Raw genomic sequence first — 22,802 nt, 5'->3', positions numbered from 1 at the left:
TCCAAGACCCTTACGGGCCCTGACTCATGATTCCACTGCTCCGGTATCAAGTTTCCTTGTGGTACTCATTGGACATCCCCATTCTTTTGCATTACCCACCAAGTGGATCCTGGCCCTGGGGCAAAAACAGTACCACGGAGAGGTTTGCCCTTTCCAGAAGCTGTAAGAACCCTAACTGCCTTTGCTAACATGCTCTTTACATGTACAACGGGGACTTTATCTCCCTCTACAGTATGTAGGAAATTGGATTGGTTAGGACCATCACGATTGATAGATCCTCTGGTATTGACTAACCAGGTGGCTTCTGCCAAATACTTCTCCCAGTGCTTAAACGTTCCGCCACCCAGTGGTAAATACACTCAATGCCATGATCTTTGGCCCAAGTATTTACAAGAGAATTTTTGAAATGAGTCCCATTCTCTGACTCAATCTTTTCTGGGGCGCCATGTCGCCAAAAGACTTGTCAGTGAAAAGATAGAGCCTTGGCCACCTCTCCCGCTCAGCAGCATCTAAGGCCAGTTGGACAGCCTTTACCTCTGCAAATTGGCTTGATTCTCCTTTCCCTTCAGTGGCCTCTGCTACTTGTCGTGTGGGGCTCCACACAGCAGATTTCCATCTGCGGTGCTTCCCCACAATACGACACGATCCATCTGTGAACAGGGCATATTTCTTTTCATTCTCTGGTAGTTCATTGTATGGTGGGGCCTCTTTTGCACGCGATACTTCTTCTCCTGGTGGTGTTCCTAACTTTTTACCTTCAGGCCAGTCCATGATGACCTCTAGGATTCCTGGACAGCTGAGATCCCCCATCCGTGCTCGTTGTGTAATCAGTGCAATCCACTTGCTCCAAGTGGCATCAGTAACATCATTGGTGGAGGGAACCTTTCCCTTGAACATCCAGTTCAGCACTGGCAGTCAAGGTGCCAGAAGGAGCTGCATTTTCAGGACTGATCACTTCAGAAGCAGCCCGAACCCCCTGATATGCGGCTAAGATCTCCTTCTCAGTTGTAGTGTAGCCCTCTTCTGACCCTCTGTATGCCTGACTCCAGAATCCCAGGGGTCGGCCTCCAGTCTCTCCTGAGGCTCTTTGCCACAAACTCCAAGTGCGGCCTTTCTCTCCAGCAGCAGTGTAGAGGATGTTCTTAACACCCTGTCCCGTCCGTACTGGCCCTAGGGCCACAGCACGGGCTATCTCCTGTTTAATCTGCTCAGAAGCCTGCTGCTGCTCAGGGCCCCATGTAAACTCATTTCTCATTCGCGTCACATAACAAAGGGGGCTTATAATGAGGCTGTAGTTTGGAAAGTGCATTCTCCAAAAGCCCACTGCACCCAGAAAAGATTGTGTCTCTCTTTTGCTAGTGGGTGGAGACATAGCAGTGATTGTGTCGACCATATCTGTCGGGATGTGACGACGGCCATTTTGCCACTTGATACCTAGGAACTGAATCTCCTGGGCAGGTCCTTTCACTTTGCTTCGCTTAATAGCAAAACCAGCACTCAGAAGAATTCGGATTATTCGCTCTCCTTTTGTAAAGACTTCTGCTGTATCACCCCACACAATGATGTCATCAATGTACTGTAGGTGCTCAGGAGCACTGCCCCCCCCCCCCCCGCCCAGACGGGCCAGAGCCCGTGACTTCTGTAATGTACAGGGATAGGTAACTGGAACTGGGGCATTAACACTTCAACACCCCGTACACTACATGATGTTTTGATGTGGAATACTGAATCCAAAAAAACAAAACAAGAAAAAAACCCAAAAAACATAGAACCATTACATGTGGTTATGAAATACTGAAATACTGTGGACCTGACCTATCAAGGAATGTTAAGTAGGTCTTCTCCCTGTTAATCCATAAAGTTCCTGCTTAATCCTTGAATGTATCATATTATGTGGAATAGGGAAATATTCCCCACAGTACGCAGGTGACCCCACTTCTCAACTACAATTGTTAATTGGCAACAAGGAAAACCCCAAAACCCTGGAATCTGTCTGGGGATCATTTTGTCTTAAGGGATGATGTTCTCCCCCTAATCCATTTATAGAAACCCTACAGAAGGAACATGATATAAATCTCAATATACTTAGCTTGTCTCGCTTTCCAAGTGTATAATCCATAAATGTACAGATACTATAATTATAAAACACATAAGAGAGTTCCAGAAAACAATTATTATATCAAAACAGAATAGATAGAATGCTTACCCGTATCCTAAGCTTACTACAAATTCCAAAGAAAAAAGTACAAGAAGAGATCTTCCCCCCCCCAGCAGTCAGCTCTTAAATGGGTCTAGGAGAGGTGGAGCCAGGCTCTACCCCTTCCAGCAGCACAGGTGAATGGCCTTCACCTGTGCTCTGCTGGCTGACTCATGGCTCACATCAGGTGATCAATCAGAAATTAAGGCCAAGACTAAGCAGCTCCCATACATTCCACACCTTTATGGCACGAACCAAGGATCAGGTTAACAAAAGGGTAAGCTTTCCCCAAAACAGTGATCCAGTATATCACGAGGCTTACACAATTTTATCGTGACGCATATTGGTACAATTCAAGACGAGAGATGATCAGTGGATGTCCATATTATTCTATGGGCCAGTGCTCGAAGATGTAACTGGAGGCATGAGGTCCTGAGGTGCAGGTCCGTTCTATGTTCCATCAGTCCCATGTAGACCATCACCACATGTTGCACATGATCTGACAGCAACACTGGAACACTTGATGGCATTTTGTTCCTTCCACTGGTCCTGAAGGCTCACAGACTCACGGGGAGTAATACAGATGTTTCAGAGGTACCAGGAGGGGAAGGTCTGTTCTCCAGGGCAAGACACAGGCCATATTTCTATCCTGGGTCAACACTTCCGCCTGTACTGGGGCACGCCCTGGCTGCCTGTACCACACCTTCTGGCCAGATATCTGCGGCTGCATAATGATATCAGGCACCAAAGGAGGTGCCCTGATCTGCCACAGGGACACGATGGGGAACCCTTTAGCAATAAAGATCGGAGAGTTGACCACAATATCAGTAGGCCATGTACATATTACTGGAGGGACTACTGAGCATCCCACCTCCAATAGTGTCCCCCAAGGTGCAAGTAGGCCACACCACTTGGGTCCTAGCGGCACCTCCCAGGGCCATTTTATTTTATGGGTACCCGGCTCTAAATTCTCAGGGGCAGGGAGCAGAAGATCATTTTCGTTACCAAACTAGGGTCTTACCTGATGATCAGTGCCCGTAATTTGGATCCTAAGCGGGGTGGCCCATGTCGTCTGCAACATTCTCAGGGTGCTGGGTCTGCCATCTCGAGGTCTTTCATTCAGGTCCCGCAAGGTTTCATACAGTCTTTTCGTCCACCCCTGCAGGGACTGGGAGTCTGTCTTCAGGGCAGCCTTAAGAATACCATTATAATGAGGCCTGCCCCTGTTGGATTATATGGCAGGTGGAATTGCCATTCGATGTTATTTACTTCTGCCCAGCGCTGTATCGTTGCACCAGTAAAATGAGTCCCTTGGTTGCTCTCGATGACTTGAGGAGTCCCATAGTCAGACATCAGTTTAGTGAGTGCCTTGATGGTATATGCCTGGTTTGCTTTCGGTACTGGATAGGCCTGCAGTAGCCCACTTGCAGTGTCGACAGAGGTCAGGGCGTATCTTGCCCCTTCGGAGCGAGGAAGGGGCCCGATGTAAACGACCTGCCATCGCTGGAGAGGATTGTGTCCCCTAGCAAGATGGGCTGTTGTTTTGAGAAGCGATCTCGGTCTCATCTTGGAGCAAGCGTCGCAATCCTGGCATGCCTGGACGATATCAGATAGTTGTACGGGCAGTCCCCATGCTTTAGCAGCTGCCCACATTGTCTTTTATCGAGCATGCCGTAGCTTCTGATGCAACCAGTGGGCAATGTTCTCAGACGGTGAATTCTCAATCCATCAAACTCGGGCCAGAGTGTCAGCTTCATCGTTTCCCGGTGACTGTAGGGGCTGATGACCAGAAACATGGTAGACACATACAGTCCTGTGTTTGACCGTATTCCATATATCTAACCACATGTCTTTGCCCCAGATCGGTCGGGCGTGGATAGTCCATTCCTGGGTGGCCCACTGTGCAATCCAAAGAGTGAGCCCCCGGTACACAGCCCAACTATCTGTGCAGATGTTCAGGATACCATCACCGGGTTCCTTGGTTATAACCATCCACACGGCTCGCAGTTCTGCCCATTGGCTGCTCTGACCATCCCCCTCGTCGAACCAGATTGTCTCGGTGGAAGGATGGTATGCTATTGCTCTCCACTTGCTCGGGTTGCCCTTGCTGGACCCATCTGTGTACCAGGCATCTTCAGGGACAGGACATTTTCCCTCCTGAACGGGACTCTTCCGTGGTAGAGCGACCAGTGTTTCTTTTGGTGCATCACTGTGATACGTCACTGGGCCTAGCATCTTCTGGAGTTCCTCTTTCAAGGGTGAAAAAAAGGGTGAAGACAGACTACTCCTTTGGCTGAGGTAGGCGACCCATCGTGCCACTGTTTGTGCTTGGGCCACCCCTGTCTTAGGAAGGTGGGTCAGATCTTTCACCCAACCCCTGAATCAGCAGAGTGGTCTTGACTGTAACTGCAGCCGTTTGAGTTATTGGCTCTACTGCCTGTAATGCCAAATAGGCAGCCAATAACTGTTTATCAATCATACTGTATCTTTCTACTGCTCCGTGCCAAACCTGAGACCAGAAACCAATGGGGGTCCGAACAGAGCTCTGGCATTGCCACAGGCCCCAACCGAAGCCGTCTTGAGTAACATGAACGTCCAACTCGGCTGGGAGGGTAGGATCAAATAAACCCAACGCCTGGGCTTGTTTAACTGCCAGTTTTGCTTGTAGTAAAGCATCCTGTTCAGTTTTCCCCCAGTCCCATAGCTGCCCCTTTTTTGTGAGTCTGTACAGTGGCCTTAGCAGCTGTGCTAGGTGAGGAATAAAGGAACGCCAATAACCCAATGTACCTAGAAACTCTTGCAGCTGCTTCACTGCTGTAGGGACTGGGACTGCCTGAACCTTATCTATGACAGCACTGGGTAGCACCTTGGTCTTTCCTGACCAAACCACCCCCAGGAATTTTACGGACAGGCCTGGACCTTGCACATTTTGGGGATTTATAGCCCATCCCCTCTGTTGTAAATAGGCAACAGGTCTGCCACCTGTCCTACTGCCTCCAGTGAGTCGGATGTCAGCAAGAGATCATCAATATAATGATATAGGTTAACGTCATCAGGTTTTCTCCAATCAGCCACATCACGCGCCACTAGATTGTGACAATACGTTGGTGAATGTACGTACCCCTGAAGCAGGACCTGAAAGGTCCACTGCCTGCTTCCCCACGTAAACGCAAACTGATTTTGTGATTCCTCAGCAATTGGGATAGTGAAGAAATTATTTGCTAGATCTAGGACACAATGACAGGTGTTTATCTCCCTACTCAATGTGTCCATTATCCGAATATTGTGTCTACTCCGCAGGCGTTCTGTTTCGCCCAAGTCAGCAACTAACTAGGCAGCCTGCTGGACAACGGCTTTTGAGGCCACAAAGAGATTTAATATAGAGACTAGGGTACCATAGAGATGGGAGGGAGCTTGCTGTGAAATTAAATCTCTCATCCCTGCTGAAAATTTAATCACTTCAGGGCCATCAAATGTGTCTTCATAGATAGCCTCTCTTACACCCAGTTCGTGGATATAGTTTTGTAAGTCCTCCATGGAGGACCACATGCCTGTATGTAAAGCTATGTCTCATTTATTCAGCCATATCATACGGCAGGCTGCCATTAACCATTCTATTATAGAATGGTTTTCATCACGATATTGATGACCCACATATAACCTCCGCCTGAGAGCAGGATGGACAGTCATGGTGGGCAACTTGGCTATTCCTGGGCCATTCACCAAGACACTTTCTGCCCCAGAATCCCACAGTCTTAATAACCAAGCCTGCACACTTTCTCTAGGCTTCTGCCAAAATCACTGTACTAAATCCATTAATTCTGTTGCCATGTATGGCCAGGCCGTTACATGTAAATGAGTCTGGGCAGAGGGCCACTGATCAGGCGGCAACCATGCCAGTCTGTCCTGCACTTTTTCTGTTTTCTGGGTTATGAGAGGACGGACTTCTAGTGAATCAGTCAGAATTGGATATTCAAGATCTAATTTGGATTGGTTAGTTTCCTGATCAGCCAAGTCCGTTGATTCAGGAGTCCAGTCATCGTTTATTGAAATGTTGCAAACTTGGCCTACGGGAATACGTAGAATTGGCTTCTTCCCTGTTAAAATCAAAGTTCATACTGCAGTTTTTCAGTGCGATCTTTCAGAAGCTGATTTTCATTTTCTCAAGTATTATTTCTTATACCCACATGATTTAAGGCCCTTGATAGTGGCCATGCCACCATGGAGGCAGCCAGTGGTCTTTCTTCAGTGATGAGCACTTCCTTGCTAAGCCCTTGAAAGTAGTCCACCATGCGATATGGGGAGATATTACCCATAACACGTAAAGGATCCCATTTTTCAATGATAACAGCTAACTCATAATAGGGGGATGCCTCAAATCACAGAATCACAGAATCGTAGGGGTTGGAAGGGACCTCCAGAGATCATCGAGTCCAACCCCCCTGCCAAAGCAGGTTCCCTACACCAGGTAGCACAGGTAGGCATCCAGGCAGGTCTTGAACATCTCCAGAGAAGGAGACTCCACCACCTCCCTGGGCAGCCTGTTCCAGTGCTCTGTCACCCTCACTGTAAAGAAGTTCTTGCGCATGTTTGTGCGGAACTTCCTATGCTGCAGTTTCCAGCCGTTTCCCCTTGTCCTGTCTCCACTCACCACTGAAAAGAGTCCGGCCTCGCCATTCTGCCCCCCACACTTTAGATACTTATAGATCTGGATCAGGTCCCCTCTCAGTCTTCTTTTCTCAAGGCTGAACAGACCCAGTTCACTCAGGCTTTCTTCTTGAGAGATGCTCCAGGCCCTTCAACATCTTTGTGGCCCTCTGCTGGACTCTTTCCAAGAGATCCCTGTCTTTTTTGTACTGGGGAGCCCAGAACTGGACGCAGTACTCCAGATGAGGCCTTACCAGGGCAGAGTAGAGGAGGAGGATCACCTCCCTCGACCCGTTGGCTATGCTCTTTTAAATTTTCATGGTTCTATGTTTTTTTTTTTGTTTGTTTGTTTGTTTTTGGATTTCAGTATTCCACATCAAAACATCATGTAATGTATGGGGCATTAAAGTGTGAACTCCGTGACATAAATACACCCCAGGATCCTGGAATCTGCCCTGGAATCATTTTTTTAGAGCATTATTTGTTTTCCCCCTTGATCCATTTATAGAAATTCCAAAGAAAAGACATGATGTAAATTTTAGTATATCTGGTGTATTTGGCTCGCCACGTATATAATCAATGGATATTAAGATGCTATAACCACAAAAGAACGAGAGAGTTAGGCAAAGTAGACTAAGACAATAAGGAAAATAAAAGGAAAACTTATCAGTATGCTAGGCTCACCTATAAAAAGCACCAGAAGAAGGGATCTCCAGACAAGATGTTTCCCCACTGTTAGCCAGCTCTTAAATAGATCTAGGAGGGGTGGAGCCAGGCTGCCCCCCTTCTGGCAGCACAGGTGAATTGCCTTCACCTGTGCTCCTCTGGATGACTCATGGCTTGCCTCAGGTGATCAATCAGAGGTTCAGGCCGTGACTCAGCAGTTCCCATACACCCCATCCAAACCATTCTCGGTTCTCCAAGTGCCTGTGTGAGATAGGTTTGAGGCCCTGGAACTCAAAAGAGAGGTGAGTGAGGGTGCAGTGGGAGACCTACTTGTGAGGTTACCTCAGGTGAAGCAGTTGATTTCACATTTCAAGACTGCTTCCTCAGTGAAGGAAAGAAGGGTGATTATCATAGGTGACTTCTTTCTGAGGGAAACAGAGGGCCCTATATGTTGGCCCGACCCTACCCATAGGGAGGTGTGCTGTCTCCCTGGGGCATGGGTCAGGGATGTTTCTAGGAAACTTCCTGGTCTGATTCATCCTTTTGATTATTATCCCTTATTGATAGTTGAGGCTAGTAGTGATGAAGTTGCTGAGAAAAGCTTGAGGACTATCAAAAAGACTTTAGGGGTCTGGAGCAGGTAGTTGATGGAGTAGGTGTGCAGGTGTTTTTTTCTTCTGTACTTTCAGAGGCAGGGAAGGATACTGAGAGGATCAAAAAAAAAAAACCCTTAAAAAAATGGCTTAGAGGTTGGTGCAAATGCGGGAATTTTGGTGTGGGTTTTTTTTTTTTTTTTTTTTTTTTTTTTTTAATATATACCATGGGGCAATTTTATCAGCTCCTGGCATGATGACAACAGATGGAAGTAGCCTGTCTATGAGTGATAAGAGGATCTTAGCCGAGGAACTGGCGAAACTCATTGAAAGATGGTTAAACTAGGTACAAAGGGGGAAGGGGAAAAAATGAGGGTGACTGGGATTGAGCAGGTAGTTCAAGGGTTCATACTGAACTTGATGGGTAAAGAGGGTGGAGTACGAAGGGATGGAGAAGGGTGGGGGTGACATGCGGAATCAAATGCTATAACCATAAAGTAGTTATAAAAGAAGGTATGTTTAAATCAGTGCTGCACAGATACCGGGTGCAAGGGGGAACGTTCCTCCTAACTGGCACATGGTCAGGAATAATTGTGTTACAGATATAGGTTAAACTAATACATAATCAATAGTTTTCCTGGAATTCAGATCCATATTCATTACACCCCCGAGAGTTCATTAGTGTGCAGACCCTCCCCTCTTGTGTGCGTGTAGTGGGTCGTGGGATGAAGATTTGTTGTTTTCCTTGCAAAGGCTTCTGACCTTTCTTGCTGTTAACTTCTGACCTTTTGGGGGGGGCATCCCTCCAAATGTATTTCTTTTTGCCCTGTGGACATCTAATCACCTCCCTGCCAGGTGTCTCTGGGTTGTTCTCAGACCTTATCGGTATGGCCTTCATCCCCCTCGCTATCCTAGGCACAGTGTCTGCCTTCCCTTATTTTCTAACAAGCTCTACATTCTTACTTCTATAAACTTTAACTATCCCCCTTCACCCCCCTTATTCTCAGTCACTGTGAAGCCTTCTTGCCTTTTTACTTTCACTTATGGGACCCTTCTCACCTTTCAGTTCCCCCCTTTTCTTTAATCTAGTAGGATTTCCACCTGCTAGATTACTCCTTCTTAGCGTGTGAAATAAGCCCCACTTTCAACCTTTTGCCTTAACTCATGTCTCTTCCGTACCTCGTACTCCCTTCTAGTATTCTGACACAGGCACATAGAACACCTCATTACCCACAGGTAAGGCCCACCAATAGTACCAGTACGATGCATGCCAAGAAAAGCCACCTTAACCATCCTAGATACAGTAACCAGCTAGTAAGTGAGCCCCACAGATCTGTTTCCCAGTCAGTGTTATTGATACTTGTCCTATGCAGGACTTCTGTTTGCTCCCATATTTTCCTTAAGTCTGTTTCAATTCTCAGATCCTTATTTATGTAAGCACAGCAACTCTGATTTATTGTTGTGCATACCCCTCCATCTTTAGCTGTTAATAGATGTAATGCCATCCTGTTTTGGAGTACTGCTTTGGACAAAGAGGATACCTCCTCTTGGATTGCTCGTAATGCGTTTGTTGTGGCATTTTCTAGTATTTCTAGAGTTGCAGAGACATTCACTATAGCCTTTTCCAGCTGAGCTACTCCTAAGACCGCAATAAGGGCTCTCACGAAGCTGTGGTATCCTTTATTATACCTTACCAATGGGTTATTTACCCTTTTAACCCTGCTTGGATTTTGATACTGGCTCCAAATAGTTCTCACTATGCCTGGTGGGAGTTTGAGCTCTTCCATCTCTGCACAGCCACCAGAAACCTTTACCCAAACAACACCTGCTTATTACATTACTTCCATTATGATATTCATGCCCCACTAATGAGAGTGTTATTACTTTCCTTAATAGCGGCTACTGTTAAGAATAGAAATGTAAGGTTGATCCAAACAGAATGGAGAAGAGTGACAATCATACATTTAACCATAACAAGTAAATAAATATAACACAAAATATAGTACTCTTGCAACCAAAATACAAAATGTAACAGCACACAACATCAGTTTGCCACAGACACCACCCTGTGTACACTGAGATAAAGCAAATTAGTAACTGACTCATCTTTTCTTGAGTTTAACTTTCGACGGTGTATTTTCCTTGACAGACCAAGTAATTCCTCAGCATCTTGGAATAACCTCCTGTAATAATACTTTAGTTACTCCAAGTGCCTTAGTAGTTCTACAATGAAATGCCTCTGGCCACTGTAAAAAGGTATCAGTACCAACATACAGCGATACCCCCCTTTTCTTGGGAGTTATGAGAAATCAATTTGCCATTGTTGCCCTCCCTTCTAAATCATTAATTAGATTGCTATCTTCTCTAGAATATTTTACAGGTTCTGATTCAGGTTTAGAGATTTTAAGTTTACCGTCTGGAATTAAAGTCTTCAACTACCTGTCCTGCCACCTGACCCATCATCTGATTTCCTGTTTCCTGTACAGTGTTACCTTTCTGGTGTCCTTTACAATGTATAATAGCACACTCTTTGGTAGATTTACATAATGCTCTTTTCTTTGTGTGTGCAATCCTTGCTCTTTTCAGATGGTACTACGAGTGTGTAGCATCCCAATTGCATAATTAGCATCTGTTCACATAATTAAGGCTCTTGTCCAGGCAGCTATTTCAGCCTTTTGAGGGAAAGTCCCCTCAGGTAATGGTTGTGCTTTGATTACCTTGTCAGTAGCAGCTACTGCATATCCTGCCTTACAGTTTCCTTGTCTCACAAAACTGCTACTGTTGGTAAGCCAGCTGTCTTCTGCATCTTCTAAGGGTTCATCCTTTGGGTCCAACCAGCTGGAATATGCAGCTTCAGTTGTTTCAAAGCAGTCATGAAATACTGGTTCTCCAGGATTTCTGCTAAGGAAAGATACCGGGTTGACAATATTACAATTATTTCTACATCATCCTGTTCTACCAGGATGGCCTGGGATTTCAGGAACTTTTGAGGTGAGAGCCAATGCCCCCCTTTTACCACCAACACAGTAGACACTGTATGAGATATTAAAACTGTTAATCATTTAAACCAAGAAATTCAGCAAACTCACAGTCCTCTTTTGTTTCCGTAGCATCCATGTACTGCAGTAAGGTTCCACCCTGGGATGGAGGAACCCAAGTCTCAGGTTCACGAGTTGACCAGTTCTCAAAAACCATTGAGCTGTTCTCACAACCCTGGGTAATACTGTTCAGATTAACTGAGTCTCTTCTCCCCATATTGGGGTTTTCCTATTCAAAGGCAAATAACCTTAGGCTTCCTTTGGCCAAACTGGGCAGAAAAGGCATCCTTCAAATCCAGAAGGTAAACTCCACTTACTCATTCCTTAACTTGGTTAATAAAGTGTATGGATTTGCCACAGCTGAGTGTATGCGTTCAACTATTCTATTACTTGCCCTCAAACCTTGTACCTGACTAAAGCACTTACTTTCCAATTTTTTCGTCGCCAGGTTTGGAGTACTGTATTTGGATTCATATTCAATTAGTAATCCAAACTCCAAAAATTATCTATTATTTCTTTTATCCTTCTACAGTCACATATCCTCAAAGGGCACCGCTTTACCCTGACTGGGCTAACTCTTGCTTTTAACTGAACTTCTATTTAGGGCTGAATTTTTGGCTCTGCTAGGTATCCCTGATACCCATAACTCCTAATCGTATCTTATTCAAGATTTCTGTAACTTCTAGGGCTACAACCTTGTTTTTACCAGTTTGTGTTAAAGACTTACAATTCTCAATCAGTTAATATTGTTTGATCCTTAGCTCCAGTTTTGATTTCTTGCCAGAATAACCTGGCATGTACAAGAATTTATGTATTCCTACTTGTTTTCTCAGCCTGCATTTAATTTATCCCAAAAAAGTAAGCCTTTTCTTCTTGGGCATTAGCTCCTACTCCTGTTACAAAATCATCTACAGGTGGTAAGAGGCACCCATATCCACCAAAAGATAAACCTCTTTATCCTGCTCTCCTAGCTGCAATTTAACCAGTGGATCTGCTAGAGTGAACTTCCCAGGTTCCCATCCTTCGGCTTTGCAACCAGAGACGGTTCCCTCTTTCTCTGCAGTTTGCACACTGCTTTCATTTCAGCGGGGCGGAGCCCTCCCTGGGCTCATCTAGCCCTCCCCCCCCCCCCCCCTCCCACATACACCTCTCTCTGAGTGAATTTCTGGGTCCTTCAGTCCTAAGACCCTACTCTAGTGCCACAGCAGTAACAGCTGCTGTTATTCCCAATTTGTTACTGTCTCTGTTTCTCAATCAGTTTTTGTTTGTTTCTCCTTCATATCGCTCACCTCTCTTCACTCCAGATATCCCTGTCACACCCTGCTCATCTTTGCCTTCCTCAGCCCTGTGTCCTTCCCAAACTCTCATCATTACATAAACTAATAACATCATATTTCAGTTATTTCAGTTTCACCTCCTTCTCTCCAGAGGCTTCCAGTGCTAACACTGGGATTTTGGGTTTCTTAGATCTCTGCAGAGGCTATTCTCACTTTCAGTGCCCTATCCTCTCCACCTCCCCCTTTGCAAGTAATGTTTACAGCAGCAGTCTCCAGACCCAACTCCCTCTCTCACACCAAGTTCTGCTTGCAGGGGAATGGTGGAGGGGGGGTTGCTCTCATGCCAGCACAGATAAACTCACTTTCTCTTTAATCATTTTTCCTTTGTACATTATTCCACTGTTCGTAGCCTCAATTACACTTCCACATACCCTTAATTCTACTTCTGTATGCCATTAACAATTACACTTTCTTATACCATCAAAACAGTTTATCCCACTCCCTTCAAAATCCACAAATCAAACCATACAGTTCTTCAGTTTCCATAAACACCCTTCATACCTTATCATTTTCCCCTAACAATCCGTATTGTTTGGTTATAAACACCTCGCCACAGAACCAGCACTGATTGACCCACCTCCCTCACACACCTCCTTGCAAGCAGGACACAATGTTACATAAATGAGTAGACATTCATTCCCTAAATGGAGCATGCATCTCTCTGGATTCGTCGTCCCATTTCATAAATTCATACAAAAACATAAAGACAGACAGACAACGATCATTGTTATACTCCCCACTCACACTGCAGCTGTGCAATGTCACAAGTACTAAACACATTTGTTCACAATCACACACAATGCCGGCTTTACACTTTACCAAATCAGAGCCCCGGACTCCTTTTGAGTGTTTTGATAGCAATTACTCAAATACACGGTACCGAACACTTACAACAGATGGTGATAATAGTACAACCAATGATTGCCAATGTTATGGCCACGAGAATCCAAGTAGTCATTTAACAAAATATCTGATGTTACCAATCCCTGCGTATGACTTAGAGGTCCCCTTTGTAGGAACTCCCCATTGAGTTTTCCTACTCCAACCAACCCAATCTGTGAGCTCACTTCCCAGGGGCAGCAACAATGGCTACACCCAGCGTAGGACGTCTCCATATGGCTTATGGGTTCCCCTCATTCCATACACATACCTGGTCCGCCAATGGATGGTCGTTATCTTCTCCCACAGTGATCGTATGAGGAAGGGGAGACCTTCTGAGAAATCTCGGGGTGCGCCTAAGGCATCCTGCTTCTCAGCCGGTCCTGCAGCTGAGCAGAGGTTGTCCCATCTGGGTTACCAAATTGACGTGCGGAATCAAACTCTGTAACCACAAAGTAGTTATAAAAGCAGGTATGTTTTAAACAGTGCTGTGCAGACACCAGGTGCAAGGGGGATCGTTCCTCCTAACTGGCACACCATCAGGAAAAATTGTGCTACTGATATAGGTTAAACTAATACATAATCAATAGTTTTCCCACAGTTTGGATCCATATTCATTACATCCCCAAGAGTTCATTAGCATGCAGACCCTCCCCTCTTGCGTGTGTGTAGTGGTGTCACAGAGTTGACTAGATCAACTAGTAGACCAGTCCAGGTCTATTTGAGCTACCTCAATTCTGGCAGCTCGATCTACCTGATGGTTATTTTGCTGTTCTTCAGTAGCCGACTCTTGGGCACATGAGCATCTACATGGCGCACCTTTACAACCATATTCTTTGTTCGGGCAGCAATGTCTTTCCACAGTTCAGCAGCCCAAATAGGTTTACCCCTTCTTTGCCAGGTATTTTGCTCCCACTTCTGTAACCACCCCCATAAGGCATTTGCTACCATCCATGAGTCAGTGTAAAGATAGAGCATTGGCCACCTCTCCCGTTCAGCAACATCTAAGGCCAGTTGGACAGCCTTTACCTCTGCAAATTGGCTTGATTCTCCTTTCCCTTCAGTGGCCTCTGCAACTTGTCGTGTGGGGCTCCACACAGCAGCTTTCCATCTGCGATGCTTTCCCACAATACGACATGATCCATCTGTGAACAGGGCATATTTCTTTTCATTCTCTGGTAGTTCATTGTATTGTGGGGCCTCTTTTGCACACGATACTTCTTCTGCTGGTGGTGTTCCTAACTTCTTACCTTCAGGCCAGTCCATGATGACCTCTATTCCAAAGGCCCATCGATACCCCTTAGGATCCCTGAAATGCCCCCTTTTGAGATAATCAATACTAAGTATACATGGAGCCCCTGGGCCCGTCACAATAGGATGTTTCTGCCAGTCCTTACCAGTGAGGCTTATCTCAGCCTCCAACACAGTCAATTCTTGAGAGCCCCTGGTCACTCCAGAAATATGGATTGATTCTGTCCCTTCATGACTCGAGGGCATCAGAGTGCACTGTGCACCAGTGTCCACCAGTGCCTTATATTTCAGTGGTTCTGATGTGCCAGGCCATCGAATCCACACAGTCCAATATACTCTATTATCCCTTTCCCCCCCCTGACTGAGGGCAGGGCCCCTTTGTTCATTACCTGTGGTAACTGGAGCAACTGCACTGGTGGTTGATCTGCCTTGTAATTCTCTCACCCGTGCTTGTAGTACAGGAGTAGGTTCACGGTGCCACTTCCTCATGTCTTCTCCATGGTCGCGTAGGTAATAGCATATGACAATTTCCGGTGTATTATCCCTTACTTGAGCCGGAGAGCGTTTGCCTTTAGCAGCTGAGATTTTTGATGGTGCACGTAAGAAGGAGGGTTCATTGTCTTTAGTTAGGTGGGCTCGCATAAATCTTATCATCTCCTTCATCTCCTACATCTCCTTCATTAGACTCTTTTGATTATCCTGGTCTTCATCAAGCGTCTCTGATACTGCTACAGGTTTGTCATGATTAATCAGTTGAGACACTTTCTCTCGCACTTCATTCAGTTGGTTTGTCATTTGGGAGATAGCGGCAACTGCAGCATGAGTTGGGGATAGCAATTGTTCATAGTTTTGGAGCGTAAGAATTAATTCATAAACTAAGGGCGTTCTCTGTTGTTCCTTGTATCTGTGACACGCTGACATTAGTGTAGCGGCATATTTGTCCGGTGCTGTTGTCACGAGTTTCTGCCATACCTCAGGTGTTGTCCTCACTTTTTCAGGGTTGTGGACTTGGCATGGGTGGTTAGGAACAATGTTAGGGTCACATAATCACAGTATCACAAGGTTGGAAACGACCTGCAAGATCATCTAGTCCAACCACCGTCCCATTCCTATTAGTACCACAAGCTACTAAACCATACCTCGTAGCTCCTCATCCAGGCGCCTCTTGAACACTGCCTGGGACGGGGACTCCACCACCTCCCTGGGCAGGCCATTGCAATGCCTGACCACCCTCTGAGAGAAAAAGTTTCTCCTAATGTCCAACCTAAACCTCCTCTGGTATAACTACTGGCCGTTTCTTCGGGTCCTACTATTAGCCTGGGAGAAGAGGTCAGACCCTTTTGCACCACAACCTCCCTTCAGGAAGTTGTAAAGTGCAATGAGGTTTCCCCTAAGCCCTTCATCCAACATTTCCACCATGCCTATTTCCCTCAAATACTGGATTCCCTTTTCAACTGTATCCCATTTTTTCATCTCAGTCTTCAAACCGTTTTTGAAGGGATACTTTTCCTTCACGGCTATTAACACTCGTTCCCAGAGGGTGGTAGCGTCATCCGAACATCAACTAATTCCTGTATCGATAGCTGGATCTCTGGCAATGGCACCTAGTTGGCGAGCTTCATTACCATCTAGAGACAAGCTATAGGCCCCACTGTCCCAACAGCAAACCAACCAGGAAACAAGAGTTTCATTCGGGCGCCGTGTAAACTCCTTTCTTGAACCTTGGATTTCAGTCATCTTTAGAGGCCGGCGAGTAGTAATAGAGGCTTCCTCTTCATCACTCTCTTCTGCATGTCTCTTAGTTTTCCCTTTTGCCTTTCGCGATGGTGGTGGTTCTGTGGAGGGCCCCTCGCCTGGATCTTCCTCCTCCTCCTCCTCTTCTTCTCTTTTTTGTTCAAGACGCGAAGACACTCGTTTCCATTTCTTGCCCTCCACAGGAGCAACTGGTATTGTTACTGGTGTCTCCTGTAATTGATTAGATTTGACTTGGAGATTTTCCCCTTTGGCTTGAACCTCAGCTCGGAAACACTCTCTCTACAGAATGGTATTATATAGGTGTCTCCATCAGTGCCATTAAGTAGTTTTATATGAATGCAATTCCACAACAAGTAGTTAGGAGATGGATTATTGGCCAGTAGGTTGTGAGTAACACCGTTACTTTTAATCCTTTACCCAGCACCCCCACAACAACGAGTGGGTTCATCTCTGGTGCCTGCTAAAAAGGGGTTAATGAAATGAAGCTAAAAAGAGGAGGGAAAAAAAACCAGAAAAAAGGCACTACCCAGACTAAGTAGTGCTCATAGTTTACAAATATCCCAGAACACTGGCAGTACACCTAATCTTGCAAGGTCAGGTTTTCCAGCACAGAAACCTGAACTACTGATAATGCTCCTTAACGAAGCTCTCTAAGAGCAGAGAGAAAAAGCGATTCGTTCTAAAAGCTAAAAAGTAGCTATTTCCCGGCCAACGCACCAAAATCTGTCACAGAGTTGACTAGATCAATCTACGTCTGTTACAGGGGCAACAGGCCTCTGCCCTCCCCCCCACCGCAGTCCCACAAAAATGGGAAGGAAGGAAGGGAGGAAAAGAGCAGCAGCAACAATCTATGGAGGAAAACTTATTTTACTATAATACCGGAATAGAAGATAACAAAAAATAATACAATTTAATTGAAATTGAGATTAATAAATCAGACAAGATGAGAGAGAGAGTTCCTGGGACCAAGTCAAACCTGAAAAGCTTGGAACGGCTAGGAAAGCACCCTCCAGCACCCACTGCCAGGCAGCAAGAGTGCGCCCCCCCACCCGGAAGGGCCAGATCCCGTGACTGCTGTAATGTACAGGGATAGGCACCTGGAATTGGGGCATTAACACTTTAATAGCCTGTACACTACATGATGTTTTGATGTGGAATACTGAAACCCCAAAACAAAAAAAAACATAGAACCATGACATCTTCCAACATAATGATCCTATTGATATTTATCCTTGTGTCAACAGTTTACGGGCTGGTTTGGCCCAGTTCTGTGACTAGCGGGGTTGAGGGATCTGCAGATCCACAACTCCAGAAAAGGGAAACAGGAACCCAATTTATTTTAAAAAAGCGGCAACAGTCTCAGGAGAAACAAACTAATTTTCTAAATATAGTATCAGAATGCAAGATAACACACTATAATACAATATAATTAGAATTGAAGCTAATAAATCAAATATAATGAGAGAAAGAGTGTCTGAAAGGTGAAGGCCTTACACTAGTGCTGCAGTGATGCGTGTGGTTGGGACAAGCAGCAGGGAGGAGAGCCGAAGGAAAAAGGGACATCAGGTGACCTTTCCAGGGGTTGTATCTCTTCCCTGAATGCAAAGTCTTCCAGGATATATAGTAGTTCTCTTCCAGACAGGGGCCTAGAACTAGAGCATTAACTCTTTAACACCCAGTGCACTACATGATGTTATGATGTGGAATACCGATAACCAAAAACCAAAAATCATAAAACCATAACACCTTGTCAAGGGTTTGTGATTTGTAAAGGCATTATCACACTTTTACGAGTGGGATATCTAACTTCTCTTTAACTCAAGGCTCATAGGTATTCCAGGTGGCTGGACAGAGAAGAGCAGTCTTTGTACCTATAAGGCGACCAACCTGGTAACCTTCTATGATGTTGTCTCTGGCTGGGTGGATGGGGGGAGAGCAGTGGATGTAGTCTACCTTGATTTCAGCAAGGCGGTTGATACTGTCCCCCACGGCATCCTTATAACAAAGCTGAGGCAGTGTGGGATAGATGAGTGGACAGTGAGGTGGGTTGAGAACTGGCTGACTGGCAGAGTGCAGAGGGTCATTGTTGGCAGTGCAGAGTCCGGTTGGAGGCCTGTAACCAGCGGTGTTCCTCAAGGGTCGGTGCTGGGTCCGGTCTTGTTCAGCATCTTCATCAATGACCTTGATGAGGGGATAGTAGCCACCCTCAGCAAGTTTGCTGATGATACGAAGTTGGGAGGATTGGCTGACACGCCTGAAGGCCGTGCTGCCATTCAGCGAGACCTGGACAGGCTGGAGAGCTGGGCAGAAAAAAACCGGATGAGGTTTAACAAAAGCAAGTGTAGAGTCTTGCATCTGGGGAGGAATAATTCCATGCACCGGCACAGGTTGGAGGATGACCATCTGGAGAGGAGCTCTGCAGAGAGGGACCTGGGTGTCCTGGTGGACAACAGGTTGGCCATGAGCCAGCAGTGTGCCCTTGTGGCCAAGAGGGCCAATGGCATCCTGGGATGCATTAAAAAGAGCGTGGCCAGCAGGTCGAGGGAGGTGATCCTCCTCCTCTACTCTGCCCTGGTAAGGCCTCATCTGGAGTACTGCGTCCAGTTCTGGGCTCCCCAGTACAAAAAAGACAGGGATCTCTTGGAAAGAGTCCAGTGGAGGGCCACAAGGATGGTGAAGGGACTGGAGCATCTCTCCTATGAACAAAGGCAGAGTGAACTGGGTCTGTTCAGCCTTGAGAAAAGAAGACTGAGAGGGGACCTGATCCAGGTCTATAAATATCTAAGGTGTGGGGGGCAGAATGGCGAGGCCGGACTCTTTTCAGTGGTGAGTGGAGACAGGACAAGGGGAAATGGCCGGAAACTGCAGCATAGTAAGTTCCACACAAATGTGCGCAAGAACTTCTTTACTTCTTTAAGGAAAGTTATTATAGGAATGTTATTACTGGAATGATGTTTTCTTAAAACTGAAAATTATCAACTTTCAAAATTAAAATTGCTTTTCAAAGAAGTTCTTAAATATTTAAGGTATGGAAATACACATCAGAGCTTTAAATCTGTTACTTACTAATGGGACAACGTAAAAAAAAATGATCAGGATATTTTTGTGTTAATTGCCTCAGACTAATTTTCAGCTCCTTTTTAGTAGTTTCAGAAAAAAAAATTTAACTAGTTGATGAGTATCCTGTGTTCTGCTTAGAGCATCTGCAATATGTGAATCAGTGGGCACTCAGAATTTTCTATTGCAGAAAACCACTTGTAGTGGAACTGTTAAGTCGGCTTGAATGAGTGATTGAGCATCTGGTGGGAAAGCAGGGCCAGCCCAGGGGAGCTCAGGTGCATACAATGCAGCTGAGTGACCAGAAGGGGTAGAGTCAGGATCCACTTCATTTAAGGGTTGGTAGTGGTAGTGAGGATATTTCATCTCGTCGTATTTGTTTATCTGTAGCTTTTATTGGTCTTTTGAAGGTAAGTAGTTTCTTTTGTTTTTGTACCTACTGCTTTTGCATCTAAGTAGATCCTTATTTGCTGTAGTCTAAGGCTTTGTTACTCTGCCATCTTGTTGTTTTCAATTGTGTTGTGTTACTGTATGGGAAATGCTTGGGGAATATTTGCAAATGTGTTTTTATAATTTGTACTTGCAAATGGGGGTTTCCTTGTTGCCTGAATATGGGCAAGGCAACCAGTGTCCATTTAAACATATTTTGCAGAAATTGGAAAGTTCTCTTTCTGTTTTTCGGAACAATTAAATGATTTCTGTAGTGAGGTATAGAGGTCTTTGCATGTTTTTGCTATCATGACTAGGGACTTTCATTCCTAGTTTAAACTTGCTTGAATGTGTTAATGTGGTTGGAATGCAGCACTTTACACTTTTCAGAAAATAGAAATGACTATATCCTTGGAGTATTATTGCATCTCTTCTCTGCTGAAGGAAGAGGAAAGAAAAGAGAGAATGACAGGGAGGATTTCTGAAACAAGCTTTCCTGGTAGAAGTATTGCAGTAATTGAGATGACTGATTGGTGACTCCTTGGCATACTGGGTTGTGGATTTACAGCCAATGTTTTATCAAACCTTCAGTTTATCGAGTAGTTGGAAAACTGACGTGCTTGTACCTGTAGGTCATCTGTGGTTTTCCAAGCTTCAGTTTACATGTGAACTCTGATTCTGTTTAGCTGTAAGGTGCTTGATTTTTGTCATTAAAGTAACTTCTTCAATAAGTTGTGTAAATTCTTGTGTACCTGCACTGTTTCAAATTTAAGCGTTGTGGTTGTTAGGGAACTATTTACACCTGTATTGAGAAGGTGGTAGTGGGGAATGATAAAAACTGAAATATCCCTGATAAAGATGCTAATTAGTTTCAAGCACTGGGGTTGTTGGGACTTGTCAGATGGAATGACTTCTGTATTTCCAAAGCCTGACTGTGGAAATCTACAGGCTTTGTAAGTCTACACATGGACACTGGCTCTACTTTGTAGTTTAAAATATTTCAGTACTTTATTTGACAACATTCCTTGTAAGTGTATTGAAAATTGAATAGGAAGACTTTGGGTAGAAAGGAACCACCTAGACGTGGGAGCAGTGACAGTATTTTTCTCTAATGTGTATGAGATGGTTGTTAGTTCTACTTGCTCAAAAAGTGGGAGATAAGTTTTCTGCATTCTTCTGACTTGTGAAGTTCCCAAACGTTTTATTTGTTGGCATTGTACTGTATATGTTAGTTTGAGGTGTGACTACATGTCCTGTTACAAGATGTTCCTGTTTAGTAGCAGGTTTTGGGAAGTTTAAAGAATTTAAGAGGAAATTCTGTTGAAATTTATAACCAAATTAACACTACTTTAGGGAATATTTTCCATACCATGGTGTAAAATGGACACGTTAGATAGAATTACTCTTTATTTAATGTTTTCTAATAACTACAGATATTGGAATCTTTTACCCATGGAGTTACTAATTTGTTTGTATATAATTTATGAAATGAGATCCTTATTTGATTAAAAAGGAAATGTCTATTAAGTAATGCTGTTGTCTTCTTTTTAATAGGGATGCTGATGTCGTCACAGTTTAATATTTCTCAGAATCCTATGCGTGGTAGTAGTGCATCTTCCAGTTATCAACAAACCACTATCTCCCATAGCCCTTCCAGGTAATGTGGTGTTTACATGGTGGGGTGGGAATGGCTGATGAACTTAAAATGCTTCCTACAGTGAGAGTCTATTCTTCCTTTAAATATCTGAATGGAAGTGTTCTGGTGTGCGTAACAGGATAGTGGGAGAGAATGCTTGATGAAGAATGGAGCACTGCTATAGAAGTTAGACAAAAGATGACTCAGAAGAGGATAAGCCCAGAAATTGGGTTGGCAGCTTTCTATTCAACATCTTTGTGCTTTTTCAAATTTGAATGTTGTCAAATAGGATGTATGTATAATCATGGTGTCCATTTTCAAAGAGTTGCATCTAGAACCTGAGGGTTGTGAAAGCATGTGTGTAGGTTGCTTCCTATTTGTTTCCATGGAAGCTACAACAGGTACAAAGATCACAATAACACTGTTATTAAATTCTCGGCTACAAAACACTGCTTTTCAACACATTAACCACTACTAGCTATGTGTTTATGCCATTGATTGACAAGAGTCTGCGTGCTGCGCTCACAGAAATCTGCACCAGCAGAAGTGACTGACTTTTACAGCTGCTATGACAGCGTTGCTGTTGGGAAAAACATTGCCCATGCAGTCCATCTGTCATCTTCCCAGACAAATAGAAGTCAAAAGGTGCCAAATCTGGACTATAATGTGGATGTAGTAGGACAGTCCATTCTGAACCACATTGTCAGCCTTGGGTTTTTGAATTGGTGTGGGGCCTGCCATTACTGTATTGCAAGAGAAAGATTGTTGTCTTCTCTGGGCTGACTCTGGAAGTTTGAGCCTTCAGATTAGCGTTGCAGTGTAGTGGTCAGAGTTGATGGTTTGTCCAGGTTCCAGGGAGTCCAGAATGATCACCTCTTTCCTATCCCAAAAGACAGTGCACATCACTTTACCTGCTGAGGGATGAGTCTTGGACTTTTTCTTCGATGGGAATTCCACATCTCATTATTAGCAATGATGTGATTCAGGAAACTATCACCTTCGGCCTTGTATTGTTTTAATAGGCCCTGACAAACTTGCACATGCTGTTCTTTCCGTTCTTGTGTGAGCATTCATGGAACCCATCTGGAGCAAACTCTGATACTCCAACATTGCCACCGTTGTTTCCAATGCATTGAAGCCAATAATGGGCTCCATACGCACTTCCCTAATTGTAGTCTGCTGATTTGTGTGGATGAGCTGATTGAGATACTCTTCATTTTGTGGTGTGACAGCTGTGCACGGCTGTCTGGAACTTGACTTGCCTTTCACATCGCTGTTGCCACTGCTGAAATGTACCAGCTACCCCTTACTATGCTC

At 44.8% G+C, this 22,802-nt stretch overlaps 2 protein-coding genes across 8 annotated transcripts in view; one reads left to right on the top strand and one right to left on the bottom strand.

Moving 5' to 3' along the window:
- The window catches only part of LOC125686405 (uncharacterized), a 354,680-nt gene that overhangs the window by 121,291 nt on the left and 210,587 nt on the right, over nt 1-22,802 (bottom strand). The window lies entirely within an intron of this gene.
- Nucleotides 1-22,802, top strand: part of LOC125686395 (nipped-B-like protein) — a 254,045-nt gene that overhangs the window by 83,283 nt on the left and 147,960 nt on the right. For 4 of the 5 annotated variants that reach the window (XM_048930315.1, XM_048930314.1, XM_048930318.1 and 1 more), the window contains exon 5: nt 21,404-21,506. In XM_048930315.1, coding sequence (XP_048786272.1) covers nt 21,404-21,506 — 103 coding nt within the window. Of the gene's footprint in view, nt 1-19,741; nt 19,831-21,403; nt 21,507-22,802 lie in introns of those variants that run through there. The other variant, XM_048930317.1, reaches the window with a different exon arrangement.

This window comes from Lagopus muta, chromosome W, assembly GCF_023343835.1.
Source record: "Lagopus muta isolate bLagMut1 chromosome W, bLagMut1 primary, whole genome shotgun sequence".
In the NCBI taxonomy this organism is placed as follows: domain Eukaryota; kingdom Metazoa; phylum Chordata; class Aves; order Galliformes; family Phasianidae; genus Lagopus; species Lagopus muta.
Note: the sequence above shows the minus strand (reverse complement) of the source record. Positions and strands in the feature narration are given on the sequence as shown.